General features: G+C 45.8%; 4 protein-coding genes across 4 annotated transcripts; 2 read left to right on the top strand and 2 right to left on the bottom strand.

Moving 5' to 3' along the window:
- Positions 1 to 1368: 1368 nt before the first annotated feature.
- phaf1 (phagosome assembly factor 1) lies at positions 1369 to 11068 on the top strand. Its single transcript, XM_048972460.1, has 16 exons — positions 1369 to 2724; positions 3073 to 3155; positions 3307 to 3390; positions 3795 to 3838; positions 4077 to 4156; positions 4469 to 4563; positions 4970 to 5034; positions 5168 to 5280; positions 5368 to 5501; positions 5624 to 5707; positions 6065 to 6147; positions 6291 to 6334; positions 6416 to 6465; positions 6679 to 6737; positions 7397 to 7469; positions 8432 to 11068. The coding sequence occupies exons 1-16, from the start codon at positions 2661 to 2663 to the stop codon at positions 8519 to 8521; spliced, it is 1245 nt and encodes a 414-aa protein (XP_048828417.1). The 5' UTR covers positions 1369 to 2660; the 3' UTR covers positions 8522 to 11068.
- Positions 11069 to 11341: 273 nt separating this feature from the next.
- On the bottom strand, positions 11342 to 15029 carry b3gnt9 (UDP-GlcNAc:betaGal beta-1,3-N-acetylglucosaminyltransferase 9). The gene is made up of 2 exons (XM_048972459.1): positions 14667 to 15029; positions 11342 to 13615 (listed from the first exon to the last, which is right to left on the bottom strand). Exon 2 carries the CDS (start codon positions 13260 to 13262, stop codon positions 11967 to 11969), a length of 1296 nt encoding a protein of 431 aa, XP_048828416.1. The 5' UTR covers positions 13263 to 13615; positions 14667 to 15029; the 3' UTR covers positions 11342 to 11966.
- A 53-nt stretch (positions 15030 to 15082) lies between these two features.
- On the bottom strand, positions 15083 to 24593 carry bbs2 (Bardet-Biedl syndrome 2). The gene is made up of 18 exons (XM_048972458.1): positions 24352 to 24593; positions 23366 to 23494; positions 22612 to 22842; positions 22347 to 22472; positions 22118 to 22180; positions 21961 to 22038; positions 21747 to 21851; positions 19999 to 20085; positions 19602 to 19737; positions 19343 to 19482; positions 19112 to 19256; positions 18304 to 18475; positions 17696 to 17825; positions 17348 to 17467; positions 16984 to 17121; positions 16755 to 16867; positions 16098 to 16246; positions 15083 to 15646 (listed from the first exon to the last, which is right to left on the bottom strand). The coding sequence occupies exons 2-18, from the start codon at positions 23480 to 23482 to the stop codon at positions 15540 to 15542; spliced, it is 2157 nt and encodes a 718-aa protein (XP_048828415.1). The 5' UTR covers positions 23483 to 23494; positions 24352 to 24593; the 3' UTR covers positions 15083 to 15539.
- A 1720-nt stretch (positions 24594 to 26313) lies between these two features.
- LOC125706028 (metallothionein-like) lies at positions 26314 to 27012 on the top strand. Its single transcript, XM_048972461.1, has 3 exons — positions 26314 to 26504; positions 26634 to 26699; positions 26857 to 27012. Exons 1-3 carry the CDS (start codon positions 26474 to 26476, stop codon positions 26946 to 26948), a joined length of 189 nt encoding a protein of 62 aa, XP_048828418.1. The 5' UTR covers positions 26314 to 26473; the 3' UTR covers positions 26949 to 27012.
- Positions 27013 to 27867: the final 855 nt, after the last annotated feature.

The following is a 27867-nucleotide window of genomic DNA, read 5'->3' as shown; positions in this document are numbered from 1 at the left end:
GTTGGTTATGAGCTTTATGAAGGTGATTGAAGGAAAGCAATGAATGAGACTCGGGTCTTGGGTCTTGCTTGAAGGTTTTTAAAGGAATGTGGAGGGGGGGGGGGGGGTGGGGGCTAGGAGATGGACTGTGATACAAGTGGAAGTTAGGTCTGAGTGAGGGGGTCCACGTTTGATTACTGGTCGAGAGTAACCCAAATCCCCTTTTGGGTTTTAATTTAAAAAGGTATTTAATTTGAAATTTTCAAGCTTAGTTTACTTTCAACTGAATATTTGGAGGAGAGTCCGTAACAGAAACGTGATTAAAATTGCGTAATCCTCAAGCATGCCAGAAAGAACACTGTCATATAATGATTGACAGACAGGGTCGTCGTTCTGTAATGTACTTCACGTGCCTGTGAACATTCAGTGTAGTTTTTCCTTCACCCTTTTTTAAAATTATTATTAAGTCATTTCTGGAGTGCTTGACCAAGTTCACAACTAATTGGCATGTTTTGAAATGATCTATCAATAACAAGAGCCCTGGGTCTATGCCTATGTCTAGTTTACATATCAAAACGGAAAGATTATCGTGTATTGTCCATTTAACAGTAGCACTGCTTATTCATTTGTTAGATGTCGGAAACTATTTAAGACCTACCTCCAACGTATACCAAAAAGAAGTTTTGGGATTTTTTTTCCACAGCTTTTGTATGTAATCCTGTATCTATGTAATAATGTTCCAACAGGATCACAGTGTTGTTACGAACACGTTATACATAACCGGGGTTGTATGTGTATTTTCCCCACTTTCTTTCCTTACCACCTATTGGTATTTGCAGTCAAGCTGAACTTTCTCAGCCAAAGAGTTTGGCGAACATCTAGATACAGATGGTAGCCTTAGTAGCCGCGACGGACAGTTTCGCTCCCGTCCTCAGGGCGTTGGCCGCTGCCCGGCGTCACCTGCCCGCCCTTTACTCATTCATCCCTTCTTAATGCTGGCATTAAGGCCGGGAGTTACACACAGTTGACTGTCTGCTGGAAAGCTTGCCTCTTCTTTTTTATTGATTTATTTTCTTATTTGTTTAAGTTATTGAAGCAAACGGAGCTTTGTTCAGTTTTCAGGGTCGGTTATGAAGATAAGACAATGTGTACTTCTGTTTTTCCTGTTTTTCAGTGGTTGCCTTACGTGACAAAGATTGCTTTCGCTACATTTTACTTTGTTGGGAAAATGACTGATTCTGAAGTGTTTGTTTTTTCTTTTTTCTTAATAAACTTGTATCAAATTTAACAGTGCGTATGATTTTAAATGTAAACGCTCACCATTTTACATCTTTTATTAAAAAATACCTTACATCTATTTTAAAAGTATGTTAATACATTTTGCAAAAATCCCCATTTAAAGGGTAGCACCAACAAACTTACGTAAGCCTTTACTATTCCACATGGTTTCATTATTAGATGTGTCAGAAGATACTCATGAGATTAGTAATAAGAAACGGTTTGAAAATGCATCGGTGTCCATCAAACAGGAAAACAATTATAAACTATCATGATCAATTCAGAAAAACAACAACCAAATATGATCCGAGGGAATATTTAGCTGCATGTTACGTAACCTGCTTTGTATGACCGTTATGAAATATAAATATACGCAATAAAACGAAAAGCCGCGGCACGGTTACGAAATCAAAAGCTTTATTTAAGTCACACGTCTCACACGTGCCTGCATCCGCAGGTCTACTGCTCGCTCGCAGACCACGTGACCAGGAAGTGACCGCGTCATCTATACCGGAAGTCAGTATCAGCTGATTTGAGTTGTTTTTAATGGGAGTAGCTGCTGCTGCCGCTCTGCTTATCGCCTTTATTTTTAAAACACGAAAAATACACAAGCAAATAAGACAAAATTCCGTGGTAACCTGACATCACAGACAGGTGTTGAAGTTGTAATTTTGCTACGTTATCTGGCCGAATTCTGTGTAGCTGGCCAGCTAGCTAACTACGTTACTAGAAAAAACAAGGCATGAATAAATACTGGATACTATGTACAGATGTGGCGGCAGGTACAGGGACAGCATTTTATTAGATAAAACAGACAAGGGCATTTCGTAATTTATTGACGAAGACAGCTGAGAAACTTATTGGGTAACAATAAGAAGCGGGTGTAATATTGATCACATCGTTTACTGCGCTTTATTATCTGACTGTTTGAATTTTTTTTAACATAAATCTGTATAGTAGTAAATTGCCGATAACGTACTAGTGACTGGAAGCGGATGAAACGGAAGACGAGGCTTTTAGATTCGGACGCGTTAGCTATTTTGAGCACTGGGCTGCTGTGATACTGATTAACATATTTATTTATTGAATTGACGGGGCCGTTCCATTGGTTTTACATGCGAGTGTGTTTTTGTGTATGCGTATTTTATTAATTATTAATCTTCATAACAGGAACGTCAGCTAGGTTGTTTTATGTTATTTAAACTTGGCAAACAGCGGTGACACATCACCGGGGCGGCAAAGCGACTCTGTTACAGGAGCGTCCGCCGTTAATGTCGCCGATCCCCACGGTTTTCCAGGACTAGTTCCCGTCGAGCTGTTTTGCCAGCGTCGTTTTTAAGCTAAGCCTAATAGCCCGAGTGCAGGCGGGGAAGCGAGCTGAACATCAGACCACCAAGTCGCCAATGCTGGATCTGGAGGTCGTTCCGGAGAGATCGCTAGGAAATGAGCAATGGGAATTCGCACTAGGTGAGCTGGCAGTTTCGTTATACCATCATTTACACTGCAGGCTGATGCTAACCGTCTGACTGCATTTAGGTGCAGTATTTACATACCCATTGGTGCCTGGCTAGCGGTATTTGGTTTGCTCGGTTGCCAGTAAACTTGTTGACGGACGTTGATTAATATTTATTGCAAGTGCAAACTTCAGAACATTTGTGCTGGAGTTGAGATGTCTGTGTAGTGTCTGTTTTTGTTGGCTCCTTAGCAAGAAACCGGAAGTTGAGTGTTTACAGGGGGGTTGCGTTACAGTAATGTCTTGATCACTTTCTTGTGTAAATACGGAATGTTTTAAGCTATTCTTTCTGCGTCTCTCAGGGATGCCATTGGCCCAGGCCATCTCCATTCTGCAGAAACACTGCCGAATAATCAAGAATGTGCAGGTCCTTTACAGTGAGCAGGTAAGTGGGCTGCGTGTCACGTGGTGGTCCCCGGTGTCGCGCGGTACTGCATTGTGTTGGACTTCTGTTTTCCCAGAGCAAACTTATTGCCACGTGCTTGTCGATCACATAAGTATAGCACTGTACTAAAGTCCACTGTCTGTCTTCTTAGACACCACTCAGTCATGACCTCATTCTCAGCCTGACTCAGGATGGAATTAAACTACTGTTTGATGCCTGTAATCAGAGACTGAAGGTGAGACTGTAGATGTCATGCCGTCCGTGTGTGAGATGGTGGTTATCCATGTAGCATGTAGTCTTTCAACAAACTGTGCGAGGTTTGTTTGTTTCCACAGGATGTGCTTAAAGGATGGCGTTAATATAATACTTTTTAAGTTTCCACTTACTGAACGTCTGCTCAGCATCTCTTGCACATTAAAGATGTTCTGTCTCTTTAAGAGCGGGGAAGAAAAAAGCCTTTTTAGAATTTGTGACGTGCTGTCAGTGTGAAAGTGATGAAAGGCCACCTTGTTTGTGTTCCAGTTCTGAGGCACAAAAGCTATTTATTGCACGTCTTTGTTTGATTGTTCCTACAACATGAGCTGTACAGACACCCACCGGCTGCCCCTGACTGACTTGTTGCCCCTTTGTCCTGTGTAGGTCATTGAAGTCTATGACATGAGTAAAGTGAAGCTGAAATACTGGTGAGTGGTCAAGGTATTCAGCCCCACTGATACACTGACGCCACTGATGTTTATTGGGGTGGGGGGGCACCATTTCTTTGCCTCTTTATTTTTCCTTAACTGGCCCTTCTTCTCCTTTGAAGAAAGTAATGCTTCCTTGTTTTATTTGCTTCAAGCTTGAGGTTTGTTCTTTTACATGGGATGTGCTTAGAGGATGTTTTACGGTATCACACGGTAATGCGCCATCTCTATTCGGCAGTGGAGTCCATTTTAACTCTCAGGCTATAGCACCCACCATAGAGCAGATCGACCAGTCTTTCGGAGCTACACACCCAGGAGGTAAGAAGCCTTCTCTGTCCGTATTTCGTGTTCTTTCTCATCATTGATAGTAACTACCTAGCCGATTACAAATGTTGTCATTTCATCATCAAATTTGCCATTAGTGTTGTGTCCTCTGTGCTGTAATTGAATTAGATGAGTCTGTAAACTCTTTCCCCCTTTTCTACACTCGCTCGCCTGGGATGCATTACTACTTAAACCTCGTCATTAGTGCTGTTATTGTTGTGCGGTGGGGGCGTGGTCTAAAGCACTATGCATAATGGAACGCTGAAGGATTTTGGCTCTAAGTTGAATGGCGCCCACCCTCTGCAGTTTACAACGCCGCTGAGCAGCTCTTCCAGCTGAATTTCCGAGGGCTTTCCTTCTCCTTCCAACTGGATTCCTGGAGCGAAGCTCCGAAATATGAGGTGAGATTCCCGGCTGGTCTAGCAAAGTTGTTTTGTCAGAGATGTTTGGTCAGACGAGATCTAAGGACATTCTCCCTCCTACTTGGATGGGGTTCCTTAATACTCTGTTCCCCATAAGAGTTCTTGATATATGAAGGATTTTTTATACTGAGTTTACTGATTAATTTTGGTTCTAGTTTGGTTTTCAAGTAAAATTTATGTTCAGTAAAATTAGTGGTTGCTGTGATTCTTTGGTAAGGATGTGATGTCTGTATATACAAGTAATTTAACATGTAGCTTGTCAAAAATGAGTCGGCTGGTAATTGGACGATCGTTCCCCATGCAAAGTGAAATTCGCACGGCCCACTGAGTTTAGCTGTTTTATCTTGACACCCTGACTGTCCCCACGGGTCTGCTTTCCCTGCAGATTCCTCATGGAGCGACAGTGAAGCGCATGTTTATTTACACCGGGAACAGCTTGCAGGACACCAAGTGAGCGTCCCGGGTGGGGGTGCGGGGGGTGCTGCTCTATTGACCCTCCCCTTAAACAGATAAATGATAATGAACCCCACCCTAAGGTGCCTGTGTTTACTAAATCCTGGATCCTTTGTGGTGGTTGTTTCAGGGCTCCGGGGATGCCTCTGGCCTGTTTCCTTGGCAACGTGTACGCGGAGAGCGTAGATGTCTTGCGGGATGGGGCTGGGCCTCTAGGCCTTAGGCTCCGCCTCCTCACGGCAGGTACCCTTGGCCTGATTCGCCACATTAGCCTCGTACTTGTGCCGCCATGCGTGTGTCTGCACGTTCTCTCTGTGCTTTCATGGACAGGGTGTGGCCTGGGGGTCATGGCAGATGCGAAGGTCCGCACCCTTGAGAGCAGCATCTACTTTGGAGACTCCTGTCAAGATGTCCTCAGTGCTCTGGGCTCCCCACACAAGGTGTTCTACAAGTCTGAGGATAAGGTGCGCAGAAGCTCTCCTCCTGATGCACGGTGGTTCCCTTCACTCCTGATGATGGCGTCTGTCTAGGTTTCATGACTGCGGACTTGAATCCCCCCCCCCCCCCCCCCCGTTTCCTTTTCCAGATGAAGATCCATTCCCCCTCCCCACATAAGCAAGTTCCCTCCAAATGCAACGACTACTTCTTCAATTACTTCACTCTGGGAGTGGTGCGTATCCGTGCCGACAGGCTGGGTTGGCCCAGGGCTGGGTGTCATGGTGCGCCAAGAGTCAGCCATTCGGCGCTAGCCAGAACTGCACAGACAGGCCCAATTATTTAAACCCGCAAAATGGTTTAAGATGTTTAATAATTGTGCAATTTATTGTAATTAAGGAGCAGAGCAAACCTCAGGACATAGACCTCCATGTCCCTCTGATTTCTAATGCGTTTGGCTGACACTTGATCTGCCAATTTAATTATATAGATATAAACACAAGGTAAAATTTAGTTCAAAAGTAGTTTTTTTAGTTCTAAAGTGTCTGTTTTTCTGACTTTTCCCTCCCCCTCACCCCCTGCCCCAACTCAGGATATATTGTTCGATGCCACTACACACCTAGTGAAGAAGTTTGTGCTCCACACCAATTTCCCCGGTCATTACAATTTCAACATGTAAGCAGCTCGATGTCCGCGATCCCGAATGAGGTTCACCGCACGTGGGCCTCATATCCATCAAGTAGGCCTCTTAAAGATGACGATGTCGTTCGCTGCAGATGCACTTCATGCTAATATGTGCCCCCGCCGTTCCGTAACAGATACCACCGCTGTGATTTCAAGATCCCGCTTGTGGTGAAGACTGGTAGGTAGACTGAGTGAGTGTGAGTGAGTGTTTCTGTGGCCCCCACTCTCTGCTTCACCCCTCTTCTCTGGCCTCCTCCAGAAGGTGCCGAGGCTCAGCCCGAAGACTGCATCCTGACCACCTTCAGCAAGGTACAAATCCTCTAGAGGATCTTCCGCCTCCTGCCATTTCAGGTTTACACTGGGCATTTGCAGGTTGAGGTCGTGTCTGATGCCTGTTTGTGTTGATTTCTTGTGTTCAGCATTATGAAGGTGCCAGTCTCAGCTGCCGTGTTTCTCCTCCGGGGGGTTGGGGGTGTGGATTAGGGGTGGTGTGCTGACAGCCGTTCGTTGTGTTTATTACAGTGGGATCATATTCAGCAGCTCTTGGGTCATCCTATGGAGAAGCCCGTCGTCCTCCACAGGTGAGGGCCGAATCAGTGGATTGTATTGTCCCTGGGTACCTGCAGGTGGCACCATTCGCGTGCTATGTGAAACACGCATTGTGTAGAAGCCCCCTGCCCTGTGTCTTGGCCCTCCACTTACAGCTTTGGTGCTTTAGCTTCTGTAGCCAGTCCTTCTGATATGCAGCTCTGACAATCGTGGCGTCCTGCGTTTCGCTACAAGACGCTGTTCTGTACTAAATGGCCCCCGCCTTGCTGACAGATGTCCCCCGTGTTTTATGGAAGCCATCCATTCATAGATAACTTAGGACAGGGGTGGGGAAGTGGGGAACCTGTTCCGTGGAGGCCGGTATGGGTTCTTGGGGACAGTGGGTCCTCAGAACTGGAGTTGAGACCCACTGCTTTGTTATTGGCTGATTGACGGGTCATCCGAAAAACCGACCCTCCATGGAAGAGGTTCCCCACCCCTGATTTAGGAGATGTATTACTCTCATACCTTCTGACTGGGGCTGGACCAGAATTAAAATTTGGCACAGGACCGGGGTTCCCCACGGCAGATTCTGAGCAGAATTCCAGATGGCTGGTCCAGTCCTGTTCCTGACGGTCAGACAGGAGCCAAACGGAGGACACACCATGGGCTCTGAGTTCATCCTGTCTGATGTGTGACCTCTGACATGCAGGTCATCATCTGCGAACAACACCAACCCTTTTGGTTCAACCTTCTGCTTTGGCCTGCAGAGGATGATTTTTGAGGTAAGACTTCAGGGTGTGTGTGTGTGTGGGGTATAGGGTTACGTGATCAGCATGGATGTGTGTGTTCTGCTGTTTGCAGTGTTCAGTGTGTGTCATTAGTCATGTGTGATCTGAAAGGGCCTCTTGCCGTTTGCAGTGTTCAGTGTGTGTCATTACAGTCATGTGTGATCTGAAAGGGCCTCCTGCCGTTTGCAGTGTTCAGTGTGTGTCATTACAGTGATGTGTGATCTGAAAGGGCCTCCTGCAGTTTGCAGTGTTCAGTGTGTGTCATTACAATCATGTGTGATCTGAAAGGGCCTCCTGCCGTTTGCAGTGTTCAGTGTGTGTCATTACAGTGATGTGTGATCTGAAAGGGCCTCCTGCCGTTTGCAGTGTTCAGTGTGTGTCATTACAGTGATGTGTGATCTGAAAGGGCCTCCTGCAGTTTGCAGTGTTCAGTGTGTGTCATTACAGTGATGTGTGATCTGAAAGGGCCTCCTGCAGTTTGCAGTGTTCAGTGTGTGTCATTACAGTGATGTGTGATCTGAAAGGGCCTCCTGCAGTTTGCAGTGTTCAGTGTGTGTCATTACAGTGATGTGTGATCTGAAAGGGCCTCCTGCAGTTTGCAGTGTTCAGTGTGTGTCATTACAGTGATGTGTGATCTGAAAGGGCCTCCTGCAGTTTGCAGTGTTCAGTGTGTGTCATTACAGTGATGTGTGATCTGAAAGGGCCTCCTGCCGTTTGCAGTGTTCAGTGTGTGTCATTACAGTGATGTGTGATCTGAAAGGGCCTCCTGCCGTTTGCAGTGTTCAGTGTGTGTCATTACAGTGATGTGTGATCTGAATGGGCCTCCTGCCATTTGCAGTGTTCAGTGTGTGTCATTACAGTCATGTGTGATCTGAAAGGGCCTCCTGCCGTTTGCAGTGTTCAGTGTGTGTCATTACAGTCATGTGTGATCTGAATGGGCCTCCTGCTGTTTTCAGGTGATGCAGAACAAGCACATCGCGTCAGTCACCCTGTACGGCAGCCCCCGGCCCAGCGCCCAGGCCCGAACTGGGCCCCATGCACACTGAGCTTCTACTCCCCCCCCCCCCCCCCCCCCCCCCCCCCCACACACATTTACATCCATCCTGCCCCCTCTGAGCTCCGTCCAGATCTAGAGGAACATCACAACAGTACAGTGTGCCTTGATTCCCACCATCGCGAGAAACTTTCTGCAAGTCGCTCTGGTTTTTCCGTTCTGTGCCCTCCAGGGGGTGCCAATAAGTCTACAGGCAGCCTTTGACCTTTGGGAACACCCAGAGGTCACCCTCGTCCTCAGCCCACCAAGCCAGGTACACCAGTACTGAGTCTCTGTGACCAGTACGTCTCTCCTGCCCTCCTCGTGTCGTCCGTGCTCCGCCCCTTTCACCCATTGCATGACCAGTGTCCGCAGGAATGGCCAGGCAGAGGCGGATGTGTGTGATTTTTAAAGCACGCTTCTGTCTGCCGGAAGTGGCGTTATTTCAAATGCAGTGGCACGAGTCTCGCTCCCTTCGGACAGGGAGAGCTTCGGTCACACGTGTGCTTGCCGGCATGCGGCACGTCGCGTACTGAGTGACTCGCGCTCGCTAACACACAGGGTGAGGAACTACTCATTTTAAAAGACATTGTATAATGTTTAGTGACTATAAGCACAAGCCCCCCCCCCCACACACACACACAGTGTCATCAGAGACAGAAGTCTGTATCGCTCTGCCCCGAACACAGCGCCGACGCTCCCCAGCACCCTCTTCTCACACCTACTATCCCGTAGTTAAATTTTTCCTTCCTTCAGTACAGTAGTTTTAACATTTGCACTAAAATGTACACATTACGTACTTGAGTCTTATTTCCAATTAGGAATTTCTTTAATTAGGAATTTCAATTAGGAATTAGGAGTTTCCATGCAATAGGAAGCAGTTGGTTATAACTGCCCCCCACCCCCCCCACATGACCTTCACTTTTCAAAGATAAAATTTGAAACAATGGCATCATCAGACTATTATTCTAACGTGAAGGTTTTTTTTTTGTTTCGTTTTTAGGCTTTAAAATAAGTAACATTCCCATCGATTCTTTCCGAAACTGCACAGTGTCCCCCAACCATATTTAATCTTAACTCCTTCATTTCTACCAAGTACTTTGTACTTCTCATGATTAAAAAATGTCTAATAATAATAATTATTATTATTATTATTAAAATGTTCTTGTCATTTATCGTTTTTTGCATAATGCTTTTAATAGGGTTTTTTAACGGAACGAAAGTCTGGCCTCATTTCGGTTTTCCTGGTGAAATGTGCCGTCAGGGAAGCCTGTACAGATCTGTAAATATGACGTCAGCTACCTTTTTCGTCATTCAAAGAAAAAAATTTGTAAAGAGGTTTTACGATGTAACCCTGCGTTGCGCAAAACGCAGAAAATGGAGATATGGATTCCAGGGTCCATCTCCAGGGATGTCTGTTTGGGATGGGGGGGGGACACCCCCCTAGTGCCATAAAGCGGTACTCGGCCTGGTCTGTTTGGGGCGGCCTGCTCTAATCCGAGCCGCGTAGAGGGTTCCCGGTAGCCCTGTGGCCCCCCAGGACCAGCCTTGAGTGCACCTACTCCCCCCCCCAGGGCAGTGTTCCAGCATCCGTGGCTGCAGTTGCGGTTCCTTTTCACATGAACCCCCATCTCTTCGGCATTTCAGTGTTCACAGAGTTTCCCGATTCCTCTGCTTGCTGTTACTGTTTTATTTTTTAATTATTATTATTTAATTTGTTTTAAAGATTGCAATGGAAGGCTGTACTGGCTGTGCTTACTGCGAAAAAACAATGGGGTGGGAATAAAGTAAATTTGTGCCCGGCCTGTGTTGACATTTGTATAACAGAAATAGTGAAATGAATTGCATATAATGAGCATGAACTGTCAACATGTGAGATTGTGAAGTCTGTGTGCTACACAAGACAGACAAATCTTCCGCAAAAGAGAACAAAAAAAGGGATGGGGGGTCGTGCCAGGTCAGGAGGGGTAGGGAAGGCTAGTTTCAGCTCCAAACCAGTCACTTTGTGTTCTAGATTCAGGAATGATTCTGGTTTATAGCGACTTACATCTGTACACCAAAACGTTATGCTGTCTGTGTCTGGGGATCGCTGCTTTTCTAGCGTGTGTAAATAATTAAGAGGATAGTTCTCATAGGCTGGCCCTGTGTGACCACAGCTTCTGGAATCTTCCAGCAGCATCACTGTGGAACTGTCACGTGGTCATCGCAGTGACAGTCTCTGTGTAGCCAAATGACGGCGTAGGTTCTCATCAACAGCCTTCAGGTGATTGGCTTACAAGACAACTGGGGAGCGAAATGAAAGCAGGCCTCTCTTCTGTTGGGTAGGTTTCCTGTCCCCTGGATTTTTGCTCTCTTTTGCTTCAGGATACAGGTTTGCCCCTAAGATTGTAACTGGGAGAAGGCAGTGCTGTCTGTCTAACCCAGAGCGAAGTTTATGTAAACGTATATATTCTCTCTCTATTGTATGTACTCGCCCTTGCAAGCAATTATTTTGTGGATTAAGTACATTTTAACCCATTTCTGGAAATGGGGCTAGCCTTGATTAAAATGGTGAATTAAATTTATGGATTGTTGTGTTTTTATGTTTTATTTGTGTAGAACAGTGTTTCTCAAACCAGTCCAACGGTCCATGTTTTTGCTCCCAATTCCCCAAGGGTTGAGAGGGAGTAAAAACATGGACCGTCTCGGGGGGGGGGGGGGGCTTGAGAAGCGCCGCCGTAGAAGACGACTGGCTGTCCGTATGCCGCCAGCCGTCGAGAGCGGCCGTCGCATCTGGCCTTGCGGAGAGCATGTCTGAGAGCAATAAATACCGCTGGGTCAGTTTCACATGAGCCGAAATGAAGTCCGCACTCTTACTGTGTTGCAGGAGCGTTGAAGTACCTGATCTGAAAGAGCCATCTCTTCTGCTCTAAACGCTATATCCGCGGTTCTTAAGAACCCTCATTTGTTTTTGCTGATAATCTTGTTACATTCAGTGCCGTAATAAATGTATAAGACACATGAACTGTGAATTGCATCTACCTCTGTCAGGTCTTAGAAATGCATGTTTCAAAATGGCGGCTTTCCCTTTTTACCCCCTCGTGGAATAACCATCTTTAAAAAGTGACCACAAGATTATAAAAATACATTTTGACAAAGATGGCGTGCAGCTGCAGACTGTCGTCACTCGTGATTTATTGTTTACAGTGTCGCGCGATTTTAAAGTGTAACGGCGTGGCGTCAACTTGGACGTCTGTTCAGCCTGCACTGCATGCTGGAGGGGGCCACAACCCTTTCGTATTGCCAGTGGTACAGCTTTATAAACACTTATTTTAAGGTAGTCCTTGTTACACAGCTAGTCTCAGACTTTGCACTGTGCTGATTTGTAACTGCCAAGCTGAAGGATAATGACATGCTGTATGCTATTTGGGTTGGTCTGTGGTGGACTGACGTCTTCAGTGTCTCACGAATGCCAGTAATTAGTAGTCTTGGTCCGAGGGGGTGCCCTTCACCTGGGGTCCACCGCCCAAATTCCCTCTCCACCTGAAGGGCCTTGTGGGCTGCGATGGCCGTGTGTGGCAGAGCAGCTGGGGGTCGTGCAGGAGCTTCCACATAAGCCAGATCTGAGGAACAGTCAAGCTGTGGACCACCATCAGCTCTCTATAGAAGCAGGGATCAAAGATCTGCAGGTGGGGGGCCGCCGATGGCCGCACGATGCCGAAAGTCCGGAAGCCGTCATGCCGGACGGGCTGGAGGCCGAGCCGCCGTAAGCACATGCCCAGGAAAACGTCGTCGATGGGAAACAGCTCCACCTGCTGGCAGGCCAGGTGGAGCCGACGCGCTGTGAAACCCGACATGACAAAGCCGCCGCCCCCAGCATATGATGGATAGATGCCCAGGCCGTACATGAGCTCGGGGATGAAGTACTTGCTGGCTTTCCTGCGGATTGGCCGGGCGTGGACGATGATGTCGCCAATGAAGAGGTCCTTGCCGGACTCCTGCCCCTGCAGCAGGTCCAGGATGTTCTCCACGTTGACGTAGACATCAGCATCGCCTTTGAAGATGAACCGGACGCCTGGGCAGCGGCGGTCCACCCACTGGAGGAAGTGCGTCTCCTTCAGGGTAAGGTTGAAGAAGGTGTCCTCGAAATCCCAAAGCAGGATGTCCCCGAACGACTGGCTCTCATAAGCCAACAGCCGGTCCCACATCGGGAGGTGGGTCCGGTTCTGCAGCAGGCCGAGTAGGAAGATGGTCCGCACCTGCAGCCCACCCGGAAAGGTGCGCTCTTGGCCCCAGGTACGCCTCACCACCTGGCGCTTATCGAAGTCGGTCGCTACTGACTTGACAGCGATGAGCAGAAAGGGCGCCCCCTCCAGGCCCCCCGAGCACTTCCCCGGCTGGTCAATCAGAAGCCTGAATTGCCGACAGTCTTTGTTCCGCAGGTACTGCTGGAAGTCGAAAGGTGGGTGTGTGACTGCAGGTAAACCAGTAGGGGGCTCCTTCTTCCTTGTGCTTACCCTGGGCTGGACTGCAGCTGGTGCCCGGGACTGGGTTTGGCATGTGGCCCGATCAGTGAGCCTGCTGGGACCTCGTATCGATGTCCGTTTCTCATGTGTGGCTGTCAGGGGAGCTGGGGAGCTGGTGAGCCTCTTTGTTAGAGGCCAAGGGTTCCACACGTTCTGGAAGCCGTTCCAGGAATACAGCACCAGACAGAGCAGCAGCAGCAGGACCACAGTGCACAGCACGTCCCCCTTCAGGTGGAACCTCCTCATCATTCAAAGGTCAGTCTGGCTCCTGCTTTGATACTCACAGCACTTCCAAACCTCCCGATGCTAAACGGACACCTTTATCCAAACAGATTTGTCCAGTGAGGATTGCTTCATACTGACCTTTCAAGTCCGGCTCATATTTATTGCTCTAGCATAACTCAAAGAATCCCTGGAGACAGAAATGTTACAGAACGGTTGTGTGTCCAGCGTTAAAAATCCTTTTCACCTCAAATTCACTTTTTTTGGTTTGCCTTTGTTGGATGACGTTAACAGACATGTCTGTGGCGTTAGGGGCGGTGCTTGTCCCCCCTTAAAGGGAAGTCTTCCGTCAGATGTCCACAGACAGGCCTGATTTTAGCCTGGGAAACATCAGTGGGTCAGAGTTCAGTTTTTTTTGTCTGTAATGCATATATCTACACTCACCGTCTCCTCCTCAAGATCACTTTCCTACATTTACTTAACATTCTTTGTAAATGTACGACTTGATTCGCAACGATTACCGATCTTATGGCATTTGCTGCCCAAATAAATAGTGTAACATTTTTAAAATGCCCGACAGTCGGCAATTTCAGCAACTCCCTGATGGTCGTGTTTTCATTTCCACAGATCTTCTTAAAATAGAAAACGGCTGTTCCAGTAAACGTGTCAGGTTAGTATCGGTATTACTGTTCATTACTTTTACATATAAAAAGGATGGGAAAGTCTCCACGTAGTTCAGACGTACTCAGCTGAAAAAGCAGTGGTACATCTCTTGAGCAAGTTCTGGGTTAACACAAGTGTTTATATTCGCCCATTCAAGAAAAGTGTTAAAAACGAAGATTTCATAAAGACAACTATTTGGGCGATGATCTACCGCTTATATTTCATAGGCTACTCAAACTGTTGAACTTGCTCAAATCTACAAATCCACTTCACACTCAGTCTTTCACCTCTGCCAAATACTTGTGCTGGGACTCTAGTCTTCTGTTTTACATTAGTGACCGCCGAAAACAGCCATAGTATAGCCGAAAATTTCCAAACATGCAGACAGATTTAAGGAGATGGTGGAGCCAAAATCTGCCTGAATACTTGTAGCGATAATGTATAAGAAACGATACCTTGGAAGTGTGCAGGTTAGGGCAGTGAAACGAAGATCGAGGCTCGGTCTGGTACTAAATCCGGCCTGCGTTAAAAACCTTCCGTGCAGTCACTTTATTGTTGGGATTTACTCAGTTTCATTAAACATAATTGGTAGCACCAAGCCATATAAATCGTCGCAGGCATTCGTCGCGCTTACCGCATTTAAAAAACGGCGAGTCGCACACGCAACGCGGCACAGCTGCCAACATCTGGATCTGATTGAAACCGCTTTTTTGAACGAGCCTTTAAAGAATGTAAAAACTAAAATAATTGTTACACTTGCAGAAGTACCTGATGCGTTTGCGATCACTTCGTCTCCCCCTGTAACTTAAGGCGTGTTCGCCAGCGTCCCTCTTTGCAGCCAGGATCCCTTTGCGAGCCAGATGCCAGCGAGGCAACCGGAGACTTGCTTGTTATGGGGTTTCGGCTGCTGAGCTTTGTATCGCTTTATAAGCTGCGATAACTGTTCCCGGATCGGGAAGTATACCATAAATCACATCGCCGTTAACGCGCCCCTCGGTACTTGTATGGAGTGTCCAGCCTCTCGAACGAACAGTGGTGATCCTGGAACACACGGTCTGGTATTATTAGTATGAAACGGAAGGATAAAACTCATTTAGCCGCCCGATTGGGATTTCACCGTTAGTCTATTTTAATATGTCCAATATACTTGTAAAATCACCCATATAAATGAAGAGATGTGAAAATGAGAAAGTCATAATACTTTATATATAAGATTTTGTTACTAAATTCAAATGAATAATGTATACATATCACATAAATATGTATATAGACAGACAAGATTACTGTTTATAGGCTTTGAAAAGAACCACGACTGATGTTCTAACGCTTGACTGCTGATCAGTGTTGTGTTTCTTTGGCTACACCAGCGTGTTCATAACCATCCAGTCATTGTCACTCAATGGCTCCTCTAGGTTGCCTTTGCGTCCCACTGCAGACCCGCATAAGCTAGTCTTACGAAGACTTCTTAGCTTAAGGTAACTATCAGAGCAGCTTCCGTGACCCGAATGGGACATGTCCAGTGCTATTCCGGGGTGGGGGAGGGTCTCTCTCCTACAGCTGCCGGCGGGCTTGGCATCATTTCAGGACCAGAATCTCCACTCCCTCACGTAGGGATTTCCGAGGTACCGGCAGTAATCGTCCTCAAGAAGAAGCTGTACCTGCCCTCATGATCTTGAAAAGGGCGTTGATGTTGTTGTTCCTGATGGCATCTCGACATGCGGTGATGACCTGGGTCTTGGCCCTGCCCACTAAGGGACCGACAGAAGAATCAGTCTGACATGGTAAGATCCAAAGAAAACATACATACATAGGAGGTATGTATACCTCGTATATTCAAACCAGGACACCGTAACAAACTCGCTACATACATGTTCCATGGCCATGCAGTAATTGCTGACTTGCTGATGTTAGGACTCCCCCGCGTATAGTAAGGAGGTTACAATTCACCAAGAAGCATGTGACCGTACTGGGCTATAACTTGTTCCCCTAGATCAGTGTCCTCGGGGATCTGCAGACAGTCCACATTTTTGCTCCCCGTGTAACAGGAATGAGGTATTATTGACTGTCTAGTTCAGGTGTCCAGGGAGGTGGGAGGGAGCAGAAATATATACTGTCTGAGGATCCCTGAAGAGTGGCCTGAGAAACTCTGCTGTAAGGAGAGTGTTAGGGGCAGGATATGCACTCAGCCTCTCTGCTCACCCCGCAGCCGTCCCGCTCGCTGGATGGCCTGGTTAACGGACTTCAGGCAGGCGATGAGGGCATTGTGGTTATTGGAGCGGATCTTGTATTCGTTAATCAGGTCTCTGTTCAGGTCATAAAGCTCGATGTAGCGCTTTTTCATGTTCCTCCTGAACGTGAAGTAAAACGGCTAAATATAAACATGAAGGAAGAGAGGCAAGACCCTAAAAGCTCTTTCTACTTAAAGTACCCTAAGCCAAGCTATGCCTGGCTTGGCTCTTTGCCTGGTATCTGCTTATGCTGTACTGCCTGCCTTGCTTGTATGTCACTTTGGATAAAGGCATTTACTGAATAAATAATGTAAATGAAACACTATTGCAAACCTCACATTTTCTCAACTCAAAAATGAAAAACTAGATATTCTTTCTTCCCATTCGAATCGATCTTATTGTCAATGTAGAACTGAGGTGGGTAGATTTACCAGGTGAGTCCAACAGGAACTAAAAGTGGGTTAAACTCTTCAGTGCCTCTGACATTACAATCCTCCCCCTCTGTGGACCTCAATTCTGCTACAGCTACCTATAAGCTTTTGCTGTGTGTACAGGTTCGTGAAATTCATTCCTTAAATATGCCTTGATGTTATTGCAAACGCGCAGCCACAGGCTGTCTGTCACTTACACGTCGCCCATGAGCCTGGCATCCTCCGCCTGCACCAGCATGGTGCGGATGTGGTTGGAGTGGTCGGCCATGGCCGCCGTCAGCTTCTGCTGGACCATGTGGTACTCGTCCACCTACAAAGCAAATGTGGAAGAGAAATCGCTCGATTCGGAAACTGCGCGCTCAATCAGACGAAGCATTTAAGAAGCCATGGCTGACGGGGTGAGCAGAGTGCGCCCTGTGTTTCCACCTCAGCCAGGGTCCCTCGCAGCTCCTCGAAATATGCAGGGAAATCTGCTTCAACCTGCAGCTCCTCGATGGCCAGGAAGGAGGCCAGGGACTGGACAAGGTCCCCCGCCAAGTCCATGTCGTCAGTCTTCAGTGTGATCTGGAACGAGCCGGAAGGACCTTGTCACCACGGTGCCTAGTGGCAGCGGCTTCTAGTAAAGCACTGGGGGTCAGAATTTAGGGCTGGACTTTAATCATTTTCATTTTGTAATTTGCCCTGCTTATGACTGTAAATACAGCCTGGCGCTTTGCATTTGAATCGAGGCTACAGGGTCAAGCTCAGTTGCATACATCAGCTGGTTCTGAGCGCTTCTAGAACACGGTACCTCCCCACTGGACTGCATGCTGATGCTGAGGAGCCCCCTTCCACGCAAACAAGTGAAGGTCACGTCCGGGGAATCCATTCCCTCTGGAAGCAGGAAGTTCTGGTTTAACCATATGATGACCTACGGGCAAGGAGAGGGCGTCACGAATCACACCAACACTCCCATATGAGTAGTTAGGTGGGGGTCAATGGCACCCCTACAGTCTATAACCCTGAAAGTACAAGAATTTCTCCATGGAAACATCTGCCTTCACAAACAGACTGAAACGCCATCGGTTTGGATAAAAGGTGAATACAGGACTAAGAGTGTGAAAGAGTGAGAAGCTCTCGACCCAGGAGTGCAGTTTACCCTCTGTGGCCGGTCATTGATGCTGAATGTCACTCTGCCCGTGGGCTGGCTGGCGGCAGGGTCCACGTGCAGGTCGTACATGGAGAAGCGGGGCAGTTGCCGCGTGATTTCGAACACGTGGAACTGCGTGCTGAGAGGGAGAGCCGCAGAGTTAGTCCACAGGCATGGCGGGAAGCTACCTGGACGGCAGAGTGCTGCCGAAACACATCAGCTCATTGGGTTTCAGGAAAGAAGAAACTACTTTTAATTGGAGCATCTCTTTAAAAACAACCCACAATTCCACATGATTCATCAAATTCATACATTAGCAGTCCATTGCTATCAGTTACTGCTACACGTGAGTTTAATTGTCGGTGGGAGAGCGACAGACCCTCAATGGTGACACCTGGTTTTAAGCTTGCTTTCAGATAAACAGGTATTACTTGGGGAAAGGTGATTTGAGCTACAAGTCGCACTGATTACCATGTCTGATATTTTTAAAGAAAATGTTTATATTTTGAGTTGCTTCCATCAGCAGGATGCACTGGGTTTCATATGCACCTTCTCCTCCCTTCCAAGAAATCTGAAGATGATTTCTGTGGTCTGTGATGTGGAGTAAAGCACCCCACCTGCTCCTGCCCCCCACGAAGGCCTTGATATGCAGGTCCACAGGGATGTCCTTTGGGGGGATGATGGGAACACGGATGCAGCCTGATAGGTGCTGGGCGCTTGGGTGCACCACATGACTCTCCCCCTCGAAGATGCCCTCTGCGAAAATCAGCACCGCACGGATGATGGTGTCTGGATGGGTGGAGGCCGGTGGTCAGGTGACGGCGAAGAGCCAATGAGAACGCAGGATAGGTAAGCATGATCAAGACACTGTCATACCTGCAGGACATCATGCGGACTCATAGAACCACTCATGGTTTAGAGTACATTGTGCTTTTTCAGGGTCTGGGCTAACCTGGCCTTTCATTGATTACAATTATTTATCTTATTAATACAAATGTTTATCTGATTAAACTGGCTGAAAGGAAAAATCATCAAAAAACTAAATGCATATTATATTAAAATTCAGTTATGACCAAAACTGAGTCTCTTGGACTCTATTTTATCTTGTGACAAAATTTCTTAGTGTTATTCAAAACCAACCATAGTTAAACTACCATTTACCTACCTACTGCATATACAGATGGACAGTCAAAAAAGCCCTTTTCTCACTTTTAGTGACAGTGTAGTTACTGCATTTTGCCTTCAGAGGGCAGTGTTTGCCAGGATCAGTTTACCAAGTCGGAGGAGGCGGATCAATTCCCACGACTTTCCAACCATGAAATGCAATGAAGGGGCTTTAACCTCACAATTCCCAGAGTATGTAGTAATCGTGTGTGTAGGTTTAGCTCAGAGGCTAAACGGCAAGCCTGCTTCAAGGTGCATTACCATTGGGTGTTGAGATGTTCAGCTCAATGTGGGCTTTCTGCGTTTCTGTGGCCGCTTTGACTGAGAGGGCGGTCTGGAGTTGTGTGTTTGCTGGGATGACCCCCATCTGATTGTCCCCCTCTGGGCCTGGAGATCCCTGGACGGCCTGCAAATGCAGTCAGGCAATGGTTTGGACAGACCCAAGGCTTGGTTATTTGTGTGTGTGTTTTATAAGCATCTGTCCTTCAGAACCTTGGCATTCTCCTGGTAGTTGCGAAGCTCCAATAACAGGTTCTGTCTCCGTTGGCTCAGCTCACGGATGAGGTCCTGCTCCACACTGCTGTCCATCAGGCTCCCCTTCATCTCTTTGCTGGCCGGCAGGTAGCCCCTCACTCGGAGACAAAGCATGCACACCAACCACAAGTGACCTTTCATAAAACGCCATGCGCGCAACTCGTAGACGCTTAGCGACGGAGATGCATACAGCTCAACTGGATGAACCTTTCTCTACCTTCTCCTTCGACAGAGGTGCAGATGAGCTGCATCTGGCCATCCATTCGATAGTCGCCCTCCACGATACCGGCCACCGAGGATGAGAAGTTGTCTTTGAAGATGACCTCACCTGTGCGGTCGCTACGTGCGTCAATCTGTGACAGAAAACGAAAGTAAGTGCTATGCCTCTACACTAAACGTGTACCATGATTGTATTTGCGGAACTGTAAAGGCAGATTGAAAAATGCTGAGGCAGTAGCATGCTGGGTTAGCAAGGAGGCACTGTGGGTACAGACATGGTTTGACCTTCTTAGTTCCAGTTCCTTGTGGGCCCTGGAACCTGAACTGTTCTAGTGTGAAACTGGAAGCTGCAGTAGGGAGCAGAGTAAGGGCTCCAGCAGTCCAGCCGCACTCACCTTTCCATTGGACCAGCCTGTGATGAGCTCCACAACCCCGTCCGCATTTAGGTCAAACGCATGGATGCTCATCGCGTGATTCTTAGACTGCAGAAACACAATGGGACAAGTAGGCCTCCACATTACTGGTCATTACAGAACAATATCATTTTTTCAGCTTCGATCCAATGCTAAAATTGAGTATTCGCCAATACCAAAACTAATTTCATTTCTCCTTTATCAAATACTAAACATTAAACGAGATATTTGTGCCAATTAACATGCCAGACTATTTAGTTTTACGCATTTAGTGTTTGTTGTTATATTTTCTTATAGACGACAACTAACTGTCATGCTGCACAAACAAAAGCTAAGTCACTATGCTGCAGGAAGAAATCTACGGTCAAAATGATTCACACAGATCTGCTTATTTGTTTTGTTCAGCAACACCTTTCACAAAAACGAATAGAAATATTATAAAAATGCTATATTGTCCAGACAGCATGAAGGTATGAAAAAGCCTGGGCAATGCCAACACCTTGAAGTAGCGTAGTTTTGGTACTTTACAAAAATACAGTGCCTGGTGCAATGGCAAAGCACCCTACAAAGCACATATAATAAAGGTACATTATATTTACTATAATGTACTATATTCTCAATACTCTTTGTATTGTCAATTTAGTTGTTTCTATTCATTATTCCCTGCCTTGTCATTTGACCAAGACAAATATAAGTATATATTGGCGAATATATTTATCCTGATTTCCCGTGAACTGCCTGAGTGTAGCTGTCAGGATGCTTTTCAGGACTGTTATATATTACAAGCAGCTAGATTTCTAACCCATTCTGACCCTTGTTTCTGCCCAGTCAGACAGCATTAAACACTCAGTATCTAATACTAGCCACAGTATCGTGAAAATCAGACACCCTGAAAGCGTGGAGCTCTTCAGTCATGAGGGGTCCATGGAGTTCACTTTCTTCCTGTTTTTAGACATCAATGACATCTGACGACCCACAAACCACCAGCATGCGATTCTAGCATTTCTGTAGTGCTGTGATGCGCATTTTGTTTGTGCATCCTGGGGCTACTCGCTCTGTGGGAACAGCTGCTGTCCCTGTCCTGAGAATCTGCACATGAATCATTCCTGTGGATCCCTATTCACATGAGAACTTGTTTTATTTTTCTGTTTCTTCCTCCTGTGTACTACTCATGACTAAGCTTACAGATTGACCAATAACTACGCAATATGTACTATATGTAATTTGTACCAGTTTACATGAACTGGTCTCTCTAAATTGTCTATAGCGTGTGACTCTGCCCTGTGATTGGCTGGTGTCCCCAGCTCATGTTCTATACTTTCTGGGATAGGCTTGGTCTCACCCTGACCCTGCATGGAAAATAGGTCTTTCTCAATACCAAGAACACAAAGATCGTAACTGTGGTCTTTGTAAGACTGGTCTGGCTAACTTGCCTCCCAAGAACGAACTTGGGGTGCAGTGCATCATGGGATTGCTCTCATCAAGCATACAACCAATGCATAGGTGATATTTGGGGCGAGGTAAGAATGGCATCTGGGAGTTTTTGCCATCCTCTGTATTGAAACTGGTCTTCGGCAATGGAAGACGATGTAAAACGGGTGCATGAGAGCACAAGAACGGTCAAGTACGCATATTGAAAAACAACCTGTGTGTGTCAGGTAAACAGATGGGTTGAAAGGATGGAGTTTACAGTTGAATTTCATTATATGCCATTGGCAAAAATTCAGTACCTTAATCCTCCAGTAGCGGGCGCTACGGTCATACACGCCCACGGTTCCATTGGCCAGAGCGTACCCAAACCGGCTGCCATGCATGTGGCAAAGTGATGTCACCGTCTGAGAAGGGAAAAGCTGTCAGCTTTCAAGCTGCAGCGCGTATCTGCAGAAATCGTACTGCGATGGCGACGATGACGATTCAGAGCATGGAAACAGCCGGGATCCCTACCTCGTTTTCCGTCATCTCGGATATCAGTTCATCCTCTTTGAAAACTCGAATATCAAAGTCCTCCGACCCAACGAGTAGCTGGTGACACCAGGTGCTCATTAAGGATTTGCATGTGTTACATTTTCAAGAGTCTGATTGTAGGTGATTCACTACCAACCTCGTTTTTTCCATCTCCAGTGAAGTCACAGAGCATCAGAGATCTCACGTTATCCCCAGTGACCTTAAGGAAATGTTTAAAAAAAAAAAAAAAAAATGTTTTGATAATTTATTTCTTAGAGTTAATTCAAGTTGGTAAAATACAAGTATGCTGTGTCAGATGCATTATTCTATAAGGTTTCTGTCCCATAACCGACGGTAGGAGATTATCACTGTGGCTGCAATCATACCGTCCAAAACAGGTCATTCCCTTGGTGGTCAAACCCCTGCAGGGCACAGTTCCCCCCAATGATGGCCAAGGGTGAGGGAATGTCCCCCAGGCTCCCTAAGACGATTGCATTGGCCCCATCTGCTACCTACAAAACATTCCAAAAACATGCCTTCCGGAATCGAATTACCATTAAGTAACAGTGCTGATCCAGTCGCGTGAATCAATTTAACGTGTTTGTATAAGACATTGCCTGAATGCATGAGTGTCTGTCACGTCGCGCCCACCTCTTTGTAGAAGATGTCTGCATTGTCATGCACGTCGTAGGCCAGCAGGGTGCTCTGTGAGCCCACGAGGAGGGCATGCCCTGTCCGGCCAGGCCCCAGCACGCCGGCTGTCAGGCAGCTGACAGCCTGGTTGATGTTCAGTAGGGAAATGTCAGAGTCCTGTGCGCTGTGGCTGAGTCGGTGGGCGGGCTGCTGCCGCTGTGCGCGGGCATGGGGGTTATGGATGAACACCTGGAGGATTAAATAGTCCTTATTACACAGCTGCAGCTCTGTGCTGCTCTGAGCCAAGGACGGGTATGAAAAGACAGGAGCGGAAATGTGACATTCATTTAGTTACTGCTTGGCTAAAGCGGTGTTAAATAGCCAGCCCTGCAGGTAGCAATTAACAGCAAGAAGTAAATTTTACATCTACATTTTATTTATGTGGCAGATGCTTTCATCCAATGTGACGTGCAATTGAGACGGCAGGGTCAGACAGTCCCGGGAGTAACGGGGGGATAAGGGTCTTGCTTAGGGACCCAACAGTGAAATCACTCTGCCCTGGGATTCAAACCAGCGACCTTCCGATTTTTATTTGATTAGCTGATGGAAAGATGCTACAATTAACAGGAACATCTTTAATAAAGAATAAGTCACAGAAGTAACAGCAGCAGTACTGCTTTCTTTAATCTAATCTTCATGTGGATGCTCCCTTGTAGATTCACGTGCAAAGTTCTCAGAACTGAAAATGTAAAGCACAGAAACACACGCCTACCTTCCCTGCCTGCGTGGCTGCAGCGAGACAGGGGTGAACCCCGTCGAACTTGCCCACTGTCACCATACGTGGGTTGATTTTGTGGTTGAGCTTGAGAGTGAAGATTGGCACCAGCATGGTTAGACGTTACTGATGAAGACAGGAGCAGGTGTTTGAGGGAACAGTTATATGGAGACCTGTCTTGTGTTGTAGATATTTTCTTCTTGTATCAATAATCTATCTAGTGCAGGGGTAGGGAACCTGATCCATGGAGAGCCGGTGTGAGTGCAGGTTTTTGGGATGACCTCTCCATCAGCCAATAATAAAGCAGCGATTCTCAACTCCAGTCCTTTTAATCCACTGTTATTGGCTGACTGAGAGGCCATCCCAAAAACCCACACCGGCTCTCCATGGATCAGGTTCCCTACCCCTGCTCTAGTGGGTGCACATGTAACTGCAAACCTTAAGCTATAGTATCAGAACTGACGCTCTGCCAGACGTGTGAAGCATTCTCGTCGTCGCTACCGTATTTTCTAACCGCTCCCATCATCTCAGTCTTCGTTTAAGCCCGATTTTTTAATTGGATCTACCTTACCCACAAGAGATTAATGTTATAAACTGCTTAGCCTACTAAAGTACCATAGCTAGCGACTTCAGCTAGAGCTCCAGTTGCCTAGCAACGTACTGCAGTTTCTCAAACCCTAACTACAGAATCACTGCTTGGTTCTCTTCTGCATCACTTAATATAAAATTAGCTACAACCCACTAGTAAATTTCATAGTTCCCGAAACGTCTACTAATAATAAACATTTATATGCACTAAAATGATTTCAAGTGGATTAATCTCGACTGTCAGGACATCACCTTGGTAACAAGCTTTCAATAAGGACGCGAAAAGCAAGTTATCCACAATTTTTTTTTTAATTCGAATATTTAAATTATCCCGGAAAATAATAATAAAGTGCGCCGTTCGTTTGAACGTTCGATAAAATGTAAATATTTCTTACCAGACAGCGTGACTGAACGCAGCAGCCTTCACTTAAGAATATAAACACAGAATGCGCTCGTGGTTCCGCCTTTCACGGGAATGAGTGACGTCACTGCAAGCCGCTTTGCCTTCACAGGGGAGTTTGCAAGCGCATATACAGGACTGTAACCTTAATTACCCATCTTTCCTTCTTGCATTGCTTTTCGTTTTTTTCCAATTGCAATAATTCACATATATATCAGTTTAGAACAGTGATCAAATCACCTCAAAGTGTAAAGTTCAGATACCATAGAATTAACACCGCAAACAGCTGTTTTAAACACTTTATACAGCGCCTCTAGCGTTCAAAACTATGCAGCACAACATGGCGCCGCATGAGTGATTATGACATAGTTTAGTAAATTAGCATATCATTTAGTTGAGGGTTTCTCAACCTAGTCCTCGGGGACGACCAGAAGGTCCACATTTTTGCTGTCACATTTCCTGACAATTGGGAGAGAGCGAAAACGTGGACCGTATGGCGGTCCCTGAGGAACCGTGATTTAGTTCATAGTTACAACATTTTTTCTTAAACTGTCAAATTCAATTCAATTTTATTTTATACAGCGCATTTTCACATTACTTTGTCTCAAAGCACGATCCATTATCCCTGCTCAAAGCCCCCAGTGAGCAAGCCAGGGCCTGTCATTTCAAATGCGAATCATTTTGATTAAACTTCAAAATTTCCGTAAGACTTGGTTCACATATGTTAACATTAATGTTTTAATATTAAGTTAAACACGATGCCTGAATGGTACTTCCGGTTCTTTAGTCTGCAAAATATATTGTAATTTTACAAATAAGTAGAGTAAAACGCGGCAAAAAATAATTTGTAAAATTGTAGGTGCTCTTGTAAATATTTTCGGGAGGACAATACGTACTTTTTGTTGTTGCCTTGTCCGTTATTTGTAAGTTTTGTGTGATACCTACAGTATAATAAATGTCTTATATTGATAAGATAATTTAACGAATTCTATTAATTGGGAAGCTTTAAAATAGTACAATAGTGATGGTCATTTGGCCATCAGGAGGACTGCAGATTATCGGTTCATACAATTATATTAATAATTGTAGTACACACTTGGGAAGAAATGTGATGTATGGATATTAAATGTTTAAATATTTCGAATGTATGAATCATTTGACCCAGTTTTAAATACACTGTAAAGAAATTTTAAACTTCCGCCATATCATCTGGGATATAGCTGATGTGTTTGCATACAACACATAACGCCTCGTACGTTCGGGTGTAATCATTGTGTCGCATCTCAGGCTGAGTGCACAGTCACAGCGGGCCGCGTGCATTGCCTTTGTCATCGATTTCCAAGCAAAACGATGACTCATCTTTACTGAATGAACCGTTCACAATGCTGTGTGTCACCACCTTTTCTCACCACAATTTGCACTTGTTTGCCGGATTTTTCTTTAATTGTCGACTGAATTGAAATTATTCTATAAATACAATTTAATTAAATATTTGTTATGAATAAACAACCGCATTTTAAATTATAAAATAATTCTTTGAAATAAAATCTTCCTGACAAGCGGAATCCAACACGGGTGGAGAGAAGAATAAAAGCAATGGAGAACTTGGAATTTGTCACATTCCTTAATACAAATTGATCTAAATTCTAACACAAAAAGAAGCTGAATAAAATTATGGCAATTACAGTAACGTCTCCAGCAAGGGCGTCGGTAGGGCTGTTTTAGAGTGGCTTTAACCCCCAACCCCCCCCCCCCCCCCCCAAAAAAAAAAAAACTGCTCTTATAATGTACACTTTAGACTAGTTCCCATTCGTTTAATTAAAATTACCCCCTTAGTAACGGCTTAGTAACTTAACAAATTCCTAGCGACGCCCCTGGCTTCCAGTAATGTTTGTCCACACTTCCAACAAAACCTTTTTGTTGTGCAATACGACAATGAATTTCGTGTGCAACATGTTCTCGTGTGCAAAGTAGTCTGCAATCATGGCTTTTCACTCGGTACGAAGGAGCTGAAAACTATATAATCCCAACGATCATTCGTGCAGACACCAACTCTACGCAGAGAAGATCGACTCATAATCATAATTCCTTCAGGAAGAGAAAACAAGCCGCATCCAATGGACCCAAATGCCTGCTCCTGCTCCAAGAGTAAGAACCTTTTTTGTCTTTGTTATCCAGAATACTGCATTTGAGGTCTGAACTAAGTAAAAGTTTTCACTGTTGACTTATTCATTTTGGTTAATGCCAAGACTTAACCTGGACCTGTTTGTATTTTAGATGGATCCTGCACCTGCGGTGACAGCTGCAAATGCACGACTTGCAACTGCAAGTCATGCAAAAAAAGTGAGTGATTTTTCTTCCAGCGATTTATGAAACGAACGTTACATATACGGCTGTCTTGATTTATGTCGGAGGATGTTAAAAATGACAGTTACGACACGGGCGCTCATGGTCCCCACTGCGCGCAGCTAAAGGCGGTTCCTTCTCTTCACGACTGCAGGCTGCTGCGACTGCTGCCCTCGCGGATGCGCCAAATGCGCCTCTGGCTGCGTGTGCAAGGGAAGCACGTGCGACGCGAGCTGCTGCAAATGAGCGACATTCTCCATTTATAACGCATTGACGCACGGATGTCTCTAATAAATATCTTGCATTTGCATTATTTGTCTTGCTGTTTATTTGTCCCTTAAATCCATTCCTTAGCACACTGTACTTCAAAACAGGGGTCAACACCTGATTTAGATTTTGATCAAAATGTAGTTTATATAATATTTTTGTTCTCAATTAAAACGGTTTGCCCAGGACCCGTTTGTCTGTACGGCCAGGTTGACGATCCCTTCGTAAGATGGTATAGCCAATGTTCCTCAAAAGACACGTAATTATTTTTAGCCCCATTGGAACAGTATGAAATTCGGCTTATGGTGATGTTAGGATACTACATTGGACAAAGGCTTTAGGTACTATTTTCTCAAGGGCTCGCATAGAAGGACGGAAGAAATTTGGGTATTAAGTCTTCGCAGAGATACCGCTCTGACAACGACTTTTTACCATCGTCAGCTGCCTTTCCTGGTCACATGATCTCCGTTGTTAAACAAAGGACCATCGTGATTTTTCATTATTCAAATTAGTATGTCCCAATGAAAAGCAATCTTGCTGGATGTGATAAGGTGGAATACTGCAACATATCACCAGCTGTACTTGGAATGACTTCGAATTCTGAGAATTGTTTTGTTGGGTACATTCCCGATAGGTTAAGTATAAAATATTGAAATTGCAAGGCAAAAGAGAAGCTGCTACAAGACTCTGATGAACATATCTCATGTTACTCTGATGTAGCCATTCCCGAATCAACCCCACACTTTACCTGGTGAGGGTGTGATCAACCACCCAGGGGAAATAGCCTCAATCTGTAATCGCCCACATCAACAGTTAATCTAATAATCTACTTAAAGTCTCCCCGATTAATGCTTTTTTTATGCATTCTGATCCTCTTGTTTTGTTGTACTGATATCAA

The sequence above is a fragment of the Brienomyrus brachyistius genome, chromosome 13 (assembly GCF_023856365.1).
Source record: "Brienomyrus brachyistius isolate T26 chromosome 13, BBRACH_0.4, whole genome shotgun sequence".
NCBI classification, from domain to species: Eukaryota; Metazoa; Chordata; class Actinopteri; order Osteoglossiformes; family Mormyridae; genus Brienomyrus; species Brienomyrus brachyistius.
The sequence above is the reverse complement of the archived record's forward strand: the minus strand, read 5'-3'. Positions and strand labels throughout refer to the sequence as shown.

Bases quoted from the DNA above. Each gene is read 5' to 3' on its own strand.
- phaf1 (XM_048972460.1), top strand. From the start codon at position 2,661: ATGCTGGATCTGGAGGTCGTTCCGGAGAGATCGCTAGGAAATGAGCAA. The intron at 3,839-4,076 runs GTGAGTGGTCAA...TCTATTCGGCAG, and splicing joins AAAGTGAAGCTGAAATACTG to TGGAGTCCATTTTAACTCTC. The intron at 6,148-6,290 runs GTAAGCAGCTCG...GTTCCGTAACAG, and splicing joins GGTCATTACAATTTCAACAT to ATACCACCGCTGTGATTTCA.
- b3gnt9 (XM_048972459.1), bottom strand. From the start codon at position 13,262: ATGATGAGGAGGTTCCACCTGAAGGGGGACGTGCTGTGCACTGTGGTC.
- bbs2 (XM_048972458.1), bottom strand. From the start codon at position 23,482: ATGCTGGTGCCAATCTTCACTCTCAAGCTCAACCACAAAATCAACCCA. The intron at 20,086-21,746 runs GTACTGAATTTT...GTGTTTCTGCAG, and splicing joins CCCGCTACTGGAGGATTAAG to TCTAAGAATCACGCGATGAG. The intron at 18,476-19,111 runs GTAATGCACCTT...CCACCCATCCAG, and splicing joins GAACATCTCAACACCCAATG to ACACCATCATCCGTGCGGTG.
- LOC125706028 (XM_048972461.1), top strand. From the start codon at position 26,474: ATGGACCCAAATGCCTGCTCCTGCTCCAAGA. The intron at 26,505-26,633 runs GTAAGAACCTTT...TTTGTATTTTAG, and splicing joins TGCCTGCTCCTGCTCCAAGA to ATGGATCCTGCACCTGCGGT. The intron at 26,700-26,856 runs GTGAGTGATTTT...TCACGACTGCAG, and splicing joins CTGCAAGTCATGCAAAAAAA to GCTGCTGCGACTGCTGCCCT.